The sequence below is a fragment of the Zootoca vivipara genome, chromosome 8, assembly GCF_965207765.1.
Source record: "Zootoca vivipara chromosome 8, rZooViv2.hap1.1, whole genome shotgun sequence".
In the NCBI taxonomy this organism is placed as follows: domain Eukaryota; kingdom Metazoa; phylum Chordata; class Lepidosauria; order Squamata; family Lacertidae; genus Zootoca; species Zootoca vivipara.
The window spans coordinates 24,523,988-24,537,541 of NC_142591.1; the positions used below are offsets into that span (position 1 = coordinate 24,523,988).

At 42.3% G+C, this 13,554-nt stretch overlaps 1 protein-coding gene across 5 annotated transcripts in view; it reads left to right on the forward strand.

The window, feature by feature from the left end:
* Window positions 1–13,343, forward strand: part of FARS2 (phenylalanyl-tRNA synthetase 2, mitochondrial) — a 201,033-nt gene extending 187,690 nt beyond the window's left edge. For all 5 annotated transcript variants that reach the window (XM_035126401.3, XM_088675144.1, XM_035126402.3 and 2 more), the window contains one exon: window positions 13,061–13,343. In XM_035126401.3, the coding sequence (XP_034982292.1) occupies window positions 13,061–13,199 (139 nt within the window). In that variant the 3' untranslated portion in view covers window positions 13,200–13,343. The remainder of the gene's footprint in view (window positions 1–13,060) is intronic.
* The last annotated feature ends 211 nt before the right edge of the window (window positions 13,344–13,554 follow it).

Genomic DNA, 13,554 nt, shown 5'->3' on the forward strand with positions numbered 1-13,554 from the left:
ACACTAGAGATGCATATTCTTACGACCCACTCTGTTGTAATTATAATTTGTTTTAAATTGTTCTCAGTGCTTTAATTTGTATTGCTGCAACCTACCCTGTGACCTTCTTGTGAAAAAGGGGTAATAAATACTATTATTATTATTATTATTATTATTATTATTATTATTATTATTAAAAAGTTGGAGTGATTAAGAAGAATGTCCTTTGTGAAAGATTATTTTGAAAACAGAAATAATTATTTTATACATGGGTGCTGCTTTCAGCAGCTTTGAAAAAGTGTCATACAAAGATTGTCCTTCACATAGATTACCTCTTGTACAGTATGCTCTAATAACAACCCAGTGTCACTACTGTTGTAGCTAGAACACACACACACACACACACACACACACACACGAGGTATCAGCAGACTGAGGGAACCACAAGGTTTGCGGAAGTACAAATGATATTTATGGGGGGGGGAAGCAAGGGGGAACCCTCCCAAAGCAGTTCACTGAAGACTAACCATTCTCAGTGGGTGTGGATATTAAGTGCTAGAGGGTGTGGGTGGGTGATAATGGAAAACTGGGAGACTGGGAATCTTGCTGCAGGTCCTGCTAGTTTCCTAGAAGAAGAGAAGAGTTTGGATTTGATATCCCGCTTTATCACTACCCGAAGGAGTCTCAAAGCGGCTAACAATCTCCTTTCCCCTCCTCCCCCACAACAGACACCCTGTGAGGTGGGTGGGGCTGAGAGACCTCAGAGAAGTGTGGCTAGACCAAGGTCACCCAGCAGCTGCATGTGGAGGAGCGGAGACGCGAACCCGGTTCCCCAGATTACGAGTCTACCACTCTTAACCACTACACCACACTGTTTACACATGGGGAAATATAAGACTCTGCAAAGTTCTCATGTGGACTGCCATAAAGGTTTGATCGATTGAGCTTCCTAATATGTTTTTCACACTAAATTTAAAAAATAATAATAAAGAAAAGAATTTCACTTTGATTAACACTTGAACAGGTTTCACACTACAATTCTGTGTAGGATAAAAGCCTATGGAGAGGTGAATGAGATCCGGCCTTGCAGTTACTGTTATGATTTCCGCAGTCCCACCTCCCCTTCCACATGGGAATGCTGTGTGTGGAATTGCTTTGTAAAAAGGGTTATGGTGTCTGGGCCATGGATAGCCATTGACAGTTGAGGTCTTCAGCTCAGAGTTCCTACAGTCAGGGTCTGGTGTTGACCAGGCAAGAGTAGAAAGCCAAGGTGCTATCTGAATAGCACTCTATGAGCTGAGCACACACCTAGCTTTGGGTAGCTTAATAGTTCCTAGTTTAGACCCCAGCCACCACAACACATAGTGCATTCACAGATTATGTTTCCATTCGGTAGAAAAACAGTTGTTCACATACGTTGCAGGAGATCCAGATGTCTTCTGATCCAGCACTTCTCTTGTGGAGGGTTTCCATTTTTCCAAAATATCATTTGCAGTGTTTTGTCACTGGGAAGTGTGTGTGTGTTTTATTTGCTTTTTTATTCATTAAAAAATGGAAAGGAGCCAGATGCTTTTATTACATTCACAGGTGGATCTGGCCCATTCCTACTGTTTCCTCTAATCTCCCAGAATGCACCCTTTCTCCAGTGAAGTATTTAATCAAGTATTAAAATCCCAGTTTTTTTATAAAAAAGTACAAGAATACTTTAACAGTGCAATCACAGGTGTAAGAATAATAGAATTGTAGAGTTGGCAGGAACCCCAAGGGTCATCTAGTCCAACCCCCTGCAATGCAAGAATCTCAACACATGGTTTCCCATGCAATTTGAAACCATACTAGAGCCCGCTTAGCTTTGCAAATGTTCTAGTAGTTTCACTGCTCCTGAAAGCCTTCTAGCTCATTAGTTTGTTTATTCCAAGGAAATGAACTACCGTATAATATTTTTAAAATGTGGTGCTTTCCCCCAAAAAACATGTTTTTGTAGTTTTCCAGTTTCCATGTTCTCATTGGGGAACAATATATCTTTGTCAAAATACCAGCTTGTTCCCATAATCTCTGCAAGGCCCCTCTTAGATGCAAAACAGAGACATAGTCGTGAGTAGTTCACACTGCCTTTTGTAAGCTTAGATTCCTTGTAAATGTCAAAGGAGCTGCAGTAGATGAAAGTTCATTCCTATATGTAATTGTAATTTCGTTTTTCTGAAAATCTTTGAAAATTGGATTTGAAAGAGTCGAGAACATATAGAGCCTCATTTAGCTGAGCCCCACAAAATGATTTTCGTGTGCATGTGCCCATCTGTCTAGTACAGCTATCTAGTCTAGCCTTTCTGAACCTGATGCCCTTCAGATGTTTTGGAGTTCATCTTCCATTAGTCCCAGCTAGCATGGCTAGTGGTCAGGGATGGTGGAGTCCAACACATCTGGAGGGCACAAGGTTGAGGAAGGCTGATCTACTTTGTCTCAGCTAGATAGCTCAGTTGGCTAGAGCATGGTGGTGATAATGCCAAGGTTGCAGGTTCTCTACAATTCTATGATCCAATTAAGTTCCCTTTTCTTCACAAGGATGGGTGCTGCAGAAAGGTGAGAGGGCAGGATTTCATAGATATCTACTTAGAAATCAATTTGCAGAACTTTTGTTCCTTACAAAGAACTCTTGTGAACTAGAACTTTTGCATGTGCTTACCACCAGAAGTTGACTCAATCAAATATATAACTTTGCTTACATTGTGTGTCATTGGGTTCTTTCTTTCTTTCTTTCTTTCTTTCTTTCTTTCTTTCTTTCTTTCTTTCTTTCTTTCTTTCTTTCTTTCTTTTTTTCTGAGGACTGGGGCCTTGATCAAGGCCACTAGTCAGTTGAAAGCTGTTGAAACAGCTGGGATTCTGTTTTCTATGGCGGAAGTTCCACTTTGTTTCCCCCAAAATCAAGGAGGAAACTTGCAATCCATGAATATGTTCCTGCTTTCTGCTAATGTCAGTATACTGAGGGCTGTCACATGTTAAGCTCTTGCTACTGCATGGTATAAAAGCATGACAATTTTACATGGTTGTATTCAGCTTGTAAATAGTGATGGTGACACATTTTGTGATTGTGGGGGTTCAGAATACAGATGCCCTCAGTTTGGGAGTTTATGACAAGCTGAGTGCAAACTCACTCTGAAGGTTGGACTTGGCTAGGTTTGTAGTCATTGTCAGACTTTTCCTAGGGAGCCTTGACTGCTCCTGTTGTCCTGCTACTTTCACAAGAGTAAGCTGGCTTGGAAATGCGAAGAGGGCATTGACAGAGATGAGTGTCTCTTTGAATCGATTAACATGGCAGGCAGAAACTTTTGCAGAATCTTAGCAGAAACTTTGGGGCGCCTGGGTTACTCAAAGAAAATCTTTGCTCAGGGGAAATGCATGAGTTCTCTCCTTCCACATGTCTCTGCTCATGCAATTATAGCGGTCACATGGGCTCTTAAAAGTTCAAAACAGCCCTAAGATTATCATTTAAAAGCCAAAGTGTTTTTTTAAAAAAAAATCTACTGAATCTCTCTTCCTTCTTCTGTCACCTTCTGCTTTCCCCCTAATCTTTTGATAATTTAAAATTGCTTAGAATTTAACCCGTTTGAACAAGATTGTTCTGTTCACTCTGCTAATTATGTCTTCTCCCATGGGCAACATTAATTCCCTGCACAGAGGAGAATTCTTCAGCTCATTCAGAGATCAGTGGAGATGGGCTTCTGTAAATGCTACCTATGAAGTTGGGCTAGAAGTCACTCATTCATAAGCAGCCTGCAAGGGGTGTTCAGGATTGCGGCCTTAGTGTCTGATCTGTGAGCTACAATACCAGCAAATGTGAGTGCAGGCTCAGGGGCAAGGACTGTTAGGAGTCTTGCTCCATGCTTGCAGTCATGGGATTGCCTTCTATCACATGATGGTGTATGTTTTCATTCCACAGTGTGGGAAGTGATGGAGACAGGATGTTTTATGTCACCGTGTTCCATGAAGTGGGACTATTGTCCTTTGTTCTTTCTCTCTTTGCTGCCTGATGAGAAAGAGGAAGGAGCTAAGTCAGAATGTTCCGAGTGTATTATATGTAAATAAAAGTTGTAAATAAAAGTAGATTAGCCAAAATGCTGTGCAATGCTGTGCTACTGAGTTGTGTTACGCAAACTGCCAATACTCTGCAGGATCCTAAGTGTGCCAATGCTTCTTGGTATCAGTCACTGTGATGTTCTGGCTGAAGAAAGCTTTTGAAGCTCCCGAACAATCGACCAGGAGGGAGAGAACATGCCAATTGGGCATGTGTCTCTACCAGGGTAGGACAATCCTAACAAGGACTACTGCAATGGTACACTGCAACCCTAGGACCTTCTGATACCTGCAGCTGTGTGTTGTCTCTTCCAGTTGGGCCTTCTGGGCTGTGGAACTGACTCTTTGCAATACTTTCCCCTTGAATATTAGACAGGTGCCATCTCTGATCCCTTTTTGACACCTACTAATGACTTTCCTCTTTCAACAAGCCTTTTAAAGATGTTTTCTCACTTGTTGTTTGACACCCTGGGCTCCTTTGGGAGCAGGAGCAAGATAGAAATTCAATAAATAAAGGCAGTGCTTTTTTCCGGGGGGGGGGGGGGGCAGACACAAGGGTACACATATTCCTAAACATTTTGTGAAACTTTGTACTTTTTCCATTTACTGTATTTATTTCCCCCGATTTGAAGTATAAAATGGTGATTTTCTTGAGTCAAAATGACAGTACAGTGGTACCTCCATTTAGGACCTCAATTGGTTCCGGGGAGCCGGTCGCTCCCCAGGCGGTCGTAAACGGAGAGCTTCTTGTGCACGAAGCGCTGATAGAGCACTTCTGCGCATACGCGCACTGCGGAACCCGAATGTAAGCACTTCCGGGTCTGCGGCGGTCGCAAACTGATCGGTCGCAAACCACAGCAAACGTAAACCGAGGTATGACTGTACCCCTAAACATTTTTTTCCTTTAGAAAAACGCACCTAATAAAGGAATAACTATGTGAGCAACAATTAACAATAGCCAGATACAGTGAAGCAATAATACCACATAGAACTAAGCCAGAGTCGTGAGTCTAACTAATGGGCCAGGCTAGAGGCTTCTCTAATGCCAATCTCCATAACTTTCCCTGCCTCCACTTTTATCCACCATTCCACTCCTTGCAAGAATAAATTAGGTAAAATGAAGTTCATATATTGTGCTAAATGAAAAAGTGGATTGTTGCATGCTTTCCTTAATTTGTTTGCAAACTTCGGAGAGCGTTCCATGTAGAATTTGGGTATTTTCTTCTTCTTCCTCTTCTTCAGATGTGACAAGAAACATGAGGGTGTGTGGCTAAAATCGAAAACCCTACCATTCTGTCAAACTCCGCTTTGAGACCCCACAGTAACTTTCAGTTACAGTTAGGTGTGAGATGACATCACCACAATACCTGTTTCCCCAGCCCACTGCCACAGCGGGGAAGTGTAGAAATGCACAACATGATGATGCTGTTTTCCATATTTCTATTACTACATGTTAAAGGGGAGAGAAGGGAGAATGCGACACAGTTTTGCCGTTTTTGGCCGTGTTCTTCTCCTCTAATTTCGCCTTAAGTGTTTCCTTATTTATCTCAGTTTTGTTAAAAACATCGCATCTCATTGTCTATTTTTGTTGCAACCATGGTTACAGTGTTTGATCATGAGAGGAAAAGATATTTGCATTGTTTGCATGGGCCGATATTTAGCCTGTTTTCTCACACTGAACAGTTTTAAGGTGAGCTCCCTGGATATTAACCTAGTGAATGGATGTAAACATTAAAGGGGAATGTCTAGACACCTGCTGCCGCTCTGATTTGGCCTTGCTTCCTTCCAATCTGTTTTAAATTCTTTTATAAATTCTCTTTTTAGTTTATTATTTGAATACATTTTTAATCTGGCAGTAATCTTATTTTTAGTAATACTTTTTGTAGCCTTTAGTATTAACATGTAATTGGGGGGGGGAGAGTTCCTCCTGATTATTAATAACTTTCTGGTTTGATTTATTAGTAATAAGGACTGAAAAAGGTATCACACTTCTCTTAAAAAATAAATAAATCACTTTATCCCCCATACAGATTCCAGCCCTCTCATTTTGTAGAGATGTAAATGAAAAGAAACTACTTATAGAAGGTTGTTGGTGTCCAGTGAATTATAAAGAATGCTTTAATTTTGTAGGGTTCTTGGGTGATAGCAGGTAGTTCTCCAGACTTTAAAAAAAGGTGCCTTTGTTACCAAGGGATCCAAAGACTTTATTGAAAATAACAAGGACTAATCTCTCAAACTTATGTGAATTTAAAGGACCCTGACACCTGCCCTAACTCTGCCTGGTTAAAAAATGGATGGGTGCTCTTCAATTGTGGCACACACATTATGAAATTCCCTCCTGAAGGAAGAATGCTGAGACTGCTCTGTTGGATTTTTTTAATAAATAAAAAAAATCCAGTAAAGATGAATGAGGTCTGCAACAAAATGTCGTAGTGTAGAGTACCCTGGTAAGTGTTTCTCTTAGTCTTTCATTTTGACTCAGCCAAAGAGTCTAATTCCCCCCACTTCTTAGTTGTCTCTGGACCAAGCTACATGTTTATTCATTTACATGCTTCTAACAATTATATGCCACCCAATAACAGAAGTTAAATACAACGATTAAACATCTAAATATAAAATATAAAACAGCATAGAACCAGGGAGAGATGTGGTAGAACCATCCAGTTAGGATTTGCTGGTAGGAAAAGAGGGTCTACTAGCCCTTTCCTTGCATGTCATTGCCCTGACCTGAATGGCTACTACCACCCTAAAGCTACTGTAGCTGAAGGTTTGAAGTGGAGAGAGGTCATATGCTTGAACTTCAGACTCCTGCATATTCTGCATTATTAAGTGGCTGATAATACACCGCATTCCAGTTCTTGCAAACCTTTTCCTTTCTTAAGTCTGTGAAACTCAAGGTCACCATTCTGTATGGGAAGCTATGGATTCCCCCATCCCCATCCCAACATTCACTCTACCGTAGTTGTGGGGGCAAAGCGGTGCACCTGCTATTTACAGGAATAAACTGGTCTACTGGTTAACACATTTTATGTGGGGCAAAACTTACTAGCACAGGTCCAAACACCATTAACAATCAGAACTCAAAATCCCTGGGGTGGTTTTCCAATACATCCTTCTTTAGGCCTTCCTTCAGCTACATTATAATTTGGTAAACTTGATAAGGAGTTGAGTTCATTTCTGGCATAGTTTCAGATTCTTATATGTGTTCAAATGGATGATGTGTTTTCGTCTCAGTGTCATGGATACCTTCTTCGTTTCGTGTTGGCTGAAGATTCCCAAATCTTTGGGTTCCTGTTTTCTTGGAAATGTTTCAGACAAAAAGCCTCGGTGACCGAGGCCAGCAGATGGCTGCATTGTTGTGGCAGACTTTCTGAGAAAAGGTCTGTGCAGCTAAGCATCTCTCCTCTAGAGCATACAGATGGTATTTTAGCAAAGTGACATTTTTTGGCATAGTATAATCTACCTGCTTCTGTCTATTCTTCCAGCACACAAGGTTGTAATAATACAATTAAGGCTGGATGCACATTGTAGTTTTTTTAAAGAGAATTGGAAGTGGTTTGAGAGAGATATTCCACTTACTATGGTTTTTCTACTATCCTGTTGCCTCTGATCAAATAGCATTGCAAGTTTTTGAAATTATGATCCAAACCTACAAAACTGTTTGCCAGGGCTAAAGTGGTATGAGTTTACTCCTCTTTTCTATATTATCTTCAACTCACAGGACTGAAAATCTGTCTCCGGCCTTGTGGTTGTTGTTGCTGCTGCTGCTTCTAATTCCCCCCCCCCTCATTTTACAGCTGTGTAACATAATCAAAATCATCATCATCAACAACAACAACAACAACAAACAACAACAACATTACAGCACCCCACTCTGGAGATATCTTCACCCTTCCAATAGCAATTCCCACACAATAATGGCCGGCCTTTCTATAAATAGGAATATACAGTGTACGAAAATCGGTTATCATGAGGTCTATATGCCAGTATAATCTCTAGGGACTGGTTTCCACTTTCAGATGTGGAATCAAGCTCCATTAGTCTCTAGCAAAAGAGTCCTTATGTTTTATTCCTCCTGCCTTGTGTGTAAGCTTTTCAGTGAGGTCTATACGTCTTACTCTTCTATACCAAGTTTTTAATGCACGCTTTTAAAGGTCCTGCCAGCCACTGTCCCCTTACTAGGCCTGTTTCCTCGTCACCTGTCTACTCTTGGAAGGAGCACTGAGGTTACCACCCATCAGTATGAAGGATGTCAGCTGTTCTTGCCTAATTTTAAATCCAGGAGACTTTAAGCCCTGTGTGTGGTTGCTTAGCAGAGTCAGAGCATTAGAGGTTAAGTTGGAAGTTACCTTGTCATGACTGCATGCTTGACAGGCAGTCTGTCGGACCACTTGCAAGCAATCCCAGGCATTCCTACTAAAAGCAGCACAAGCCAGACACCAGCTAACTTCGCAGGTCCAGAATGTGAGAAGGAGAATTTCACATCAGGCGTCAGAAAGAGCATATGAGCGCCCCAGGGTTAAAAGCAACACAGGCTGCAGAGTCCATTGGCACCTCTAGAGTGAAATCGAGAAGCTGCTTCCACTGTTTTTTTATAAGCATTTGAAGCAGAGTAATATTTCAAGGCCAAATCCCACTCTCAGCCCAAAGGTGTGCTAGACTAACACCAGAACCAGTAGACACACAGCCCAACAACATTGGTGGTGTGGTCTTTCAAAAATGTCAAGAGCTTGCAAAAGGATGAAAACCTCAGTTTCAATCTCTTGCAGTCCAAACTTCCAATAGTCATAGCTGTCAAGTTTTCCCTTTTCTCGCGAGGAAGCTTATTCAGCATAAGGGAATTTCACTTTAAAAAAGGGAGAACTTGACAGCTATGCCCAGTAGTGCTGGGCTGTGTGTCTACCATCTCAAGCTTCACTTACTGGTGCCCTGCTGGTGAAGCAACAGTTCCCTTGCTGCCCTGTACCTTCCCACTCCATTGCTACGTAATTCTTCCCCATTCTTTGATGCTCTCTGCTTTTTCCTGTGCCCGTTTTTGGACACCTGACTCAAAGCATTAGCCTTTCTGGCTTGAGGCACACACTTCATCCCATGCCATCTGGGTGCTGTATATAGTTCCACCCCCATACTTTTGCCCCTTAAAAAAGCAAGAGGAGTAGGTCTTAAGTCTACGCTGGTTCACGCACGTATATTGGTGGGGTGTGGGTTTAAATAATATTCCCATTGATAGTGCAATGCCACGCAAGCTTCAGCCATCTTGCCATGAGCTGGCTTGGAGCCAAGGGCAATAATGGTCAGCTCTGAAATTTATAGCATGGCTTAGAGTAATCATCTGCACTCTGTTACATGTGGTGGTTTCGAGAGCATAACGCAGAGAGGAAATAGCCATTGTTTGTCAGCTCTAATCACTTTGCAATATTTTCCTAGCCTCTCTTGTATGAACGGAGAGCCCTATAATTGTTGCAGAACTAATTGAGTGTAGCAGTCTTCAGTGTGTGAGCAGTGTGGTATAAATGGTTCGTAATTCGTAGTTTTATTACGGTCAAAGACCAGCTCGGAAAGCACAACTAAGACAGCTTTTACAAGAATAAAATATACGTTTTAAATGGTATAAATGGTTAGATCGTCGACTTGTGACCAAGGAGACTAGAGTTCAAATCCCCACTCAGCCATTGAAGCTCCCAAAGTGACCTTGGACCAGTCAGTCAGTCACAATCTCTAAGCCTAGTCTGCCCCACAGGGTTGTTTTGGGGATTAAATGAGGAAGGGGGGAGGGGAACATGCACCATCCTGAGCCACTTAGAGTAAAAGGTTGGCTATAAACAAACAAACAAACAAATGACGTAATACTGAGGTAAATGAACTGACTAAATAAATAAAGAGGAAATGCTGAGGTAAATGGACTGACTAAATAAACAAATGAAGTAATACTGAGGTAAATGAACTGACTAAATAAATAAATAATAAAGAGGTAATATCTGAGGTAAATGGAATGACTAATGGCCTGCATAAGGGCCAAACTGGATTTGATGTGAAAAACACTCTTTGTCTCTCTGGTTTTCTCCTCTTCTTTTCAAATAGCAGGGTTGGGGATAGGAAGCGGAATTGAGATTTATTTCTTTCTTTCTTTCTTTCTTTCTTTCTTTCTTTCTTTCTTTCTTTCTTTCTTTCTTTCTTTTGTTTATTTAACTTATAGATCACTTTTAGGGGAAGAGCGAGGATGCCTCCCAGAGTGCGTATTTACGAACTGTGTATGTACTAATACGCGTAAAATACAATGTTAAAAGCCACTGAAAATGCGTAGACATAGATTTTCTTTCAAACCAATATTACAATAATATGACAGCAATGCTTCGTCAAAGCAGTAATGACCACATCAACATCTAAAGCCCAGTTAGTAAATTAGCCCCTAAAGGCTATTATAAAAAGATGGGTCTGTAAGGACCATTTGAAAATGCTGAGGGATAGTGCTTGCCAGATCTCACTCAGAATAGAATTCAGAACTTTGGGGCCACTGCTAAGAAGACCCATTTTCTGCTTCTACCAACTCATTGCAATAGGGCAGACATGTCCAACACGTCGATCACGATTGATGGGTAGGTTCTGCAATGAATTTTGGTTGATCGCCACCCGCCCTCCACTGGAGACGTTGTGGCTGTTTTGACGCTGCATGTGCCCACCCCTTCCCCGTCACTGTGTGCCCTCCCTCCTTGCTTCCACCCCTGCCATGTTGGGGAAAGCAGCCAGCGCCCGCCCACCCTGGGCGCCAGTTTTTATATTGCATTGTGGATCATAGTCAACTTCAAGTTGGACATGCCTGCAATAAAGGAAACTGTGACCTCATGAGCACCTGAGGATAGTCACCCTTTCACTCTTGTCACATCCGTCCACAATACCCCTTGTAAATGGCAGCCTTCTGGAGGGAGATTTTCAGCAGGAAAGCTGTGCGGGTAGGTGGACGAATTAAACCCCATTTGCCCAGGTCATGGTCCTGATCCAGATCCAGATCACACACACCCCTCCGCACACACAAATGTTATTTTAAAATGCACACATATGAAAGAGGCAAGCATGTTTTTAATCTGGTTTAGCTCTCAGCCTCCTATGTTCATATGAACGTCAGCTGTAGATATTGCTGTCCACATACATGGAATGCTGATCATGCAATCATTCCTGCTACTATTACACAAGACAATGTCTTTTGTTTCAGCCATTTTATTTGCTGAGAGGTGTTTTTATTTATGCTCCTTTTGGCATGAGAATCCATCAATATATCTGCGCTATGTTTCTCCCCATCGTCCCTTGTGTGGCTCTCCACTGTATTTACTGTGTTTCATTACCCAAAAGCCTCAGGCTGTGGCTGAGTATGTTTTGACGCTAAGATCAATTAAAGCTTAATGAAAGGAGAAAGAGGTTGTGTGATTGCAGACGGGATGGAGTTGTCAGAAGGTGCAGTTTGGGTAAATAATGTCCTCCTTACTCAGTGTTAATCCTTAGCATTTGTTGACCTAGCAGAACTGCAGGCTCAAGAGTTTTTCTGGCTGGGTATTTCGGCTCTTGACAGTGTTGCAAACTGTGTTCTCTGCAGTAGTGGCTTTCAACGTTTCCAGGTAAAGGATCCACCAATTGGTGCAGTCTTCAACCACCTACGTGGTGCATAGCTCTTTCCTTTTTTTAAAGCTGCCTGTTTTTGTCCTCTTTAAAAGAGAAGTTGTGGGTAGCTGGGTTGACAGAAAAGTTGCCTCTGTTCTAGCTTGCCTGTGCATATGCACTACAAGCCCACATGCTTTTCTCTTCCAACCCCAGGAAGTGCTTGTAAAGAAACCTGGTTGACAGGAAGTGCAGTCCGCAGTAGTGTTTGTTTGTTTGCTTGCTTGCTTGCTTGCTTGCTTGATACCTGCCCTTTGTCCTAAGGTCCCGGGGTGGGTAATAAATACGCATACACACACACAAACACTCACTCACTCACTGAGAATAAGACTCATACATCAAATTCAGGAGAGAGCCTTGTGGCACCATAAAGTCTAACAGATTTATTGTGGCATAAGCTTTGTGGACCAGAGAGCACTTCATCACATGCATGAAGGGTTATTTTTGATTTACCTGCCACCATCAATGTACATGGTGTTTTACAGAGTAAAATAATACTCACTCTCTTTGTCCGAATCCTGTCTCCTTTGAATGTGTGTGTGTGTGGTTCCCTTGTGCCCCGGGGAATGTGGATTGGTTCACTTGCTTGAGGTATATCATTGGTTTAATCATCAGTGGGAATCTCACATATGCCTCTTTGGCTGCTAGAGTTTTCTTCACCTCCTCCTCTTCCTGACCCCCTTCTTCTTTTTAGATATTTCACAGCAGGCAGAAGATCCCAAGGTGCAGTCGCGGTCCCCCTCCCCCGCTGATGATTTTAAAATTGACTTCCCTCTGGCACCTCAGCAGAGGGGCACATAACCACTGGTACGAGGTTTCAAGATGGGAAAGAATGTTAAAAGTTGAACAGGCATGAGAAACAAGTGGGGCTACGAAACAGATTTTGCTGGTTTCTCTTCCATCTAAGTCAGGCGTCGGCAATGTTTTCTGGCCGTGGGCCAGATCATTCCCAAAGACGATCGACCATGGGCTGGACATGCACCGGACATGCACAGAAGTGATTTCCAACACCCGCGCTGCCCATGCGATGCGATTTCTGGCGCCGCTCAGTGAGTCGCCGTGCCGTGCCAGTTTAGTGCAGTGCGCGGGGGACTTGCCGAGTGGGCGTCTTGGTTCATGGGCGGTCCGTGGGCTGGATAAATGGCCTCCGTGGGCCGCATCCAGCCCATGGGCCGGACGTTGCCAACCTATGATCTAAGTGAATTATGCATTACAAAAGGAAGTGGCTCCACCTGTTGTACTGACATATGTAACTAACAACAAGACAAGAAAAAGCAGGAAGTAACTGTGAGGGTGTCCTCTTTCTCTATATATTTTTAGTTGACGTATAACTCTCCAACATCTGGTTTTTGTTTCCTAGGACAAAAAGGACCAGCCATTGTTACGAGATCACTTACCGCCACTTGGAAAAGACCTTGACTCAGAAGGAAGTAAGCTGCATCCATAAATCCATCGAGGAATCAGCTGTACAGAAATTAGGAGTGGAGGGAAGATTTTGAGCTTTGAATTCTCCAGTTTTCTTTTATCGCTGCCCTGCCCAAACCCCCTTCTGTTTGAAAGCAGTTGCTATCATGTGGAAGCTTTTGACAATGGTGGAATTTTCAGGTAATAAAAGGTGAACAACATAACAGTTCCTGAAAATATCAGTGAGTCGCTTGTTGGGTAATTTGTACGTTGTTAATCAGTTCTTGTGGTCATGTGTTATTAAACTCCAGAACATGTGTGCAATTTCTGCATTGACAGGATGTTCCATGCACTTGCGGTAGAACCTCGGGCCATCTGCAGACAACTATAGGTTGCTTGTGAATGTGACCCAACTGTACATTACAAGCTGGACTGCCAACAAAATGAAGG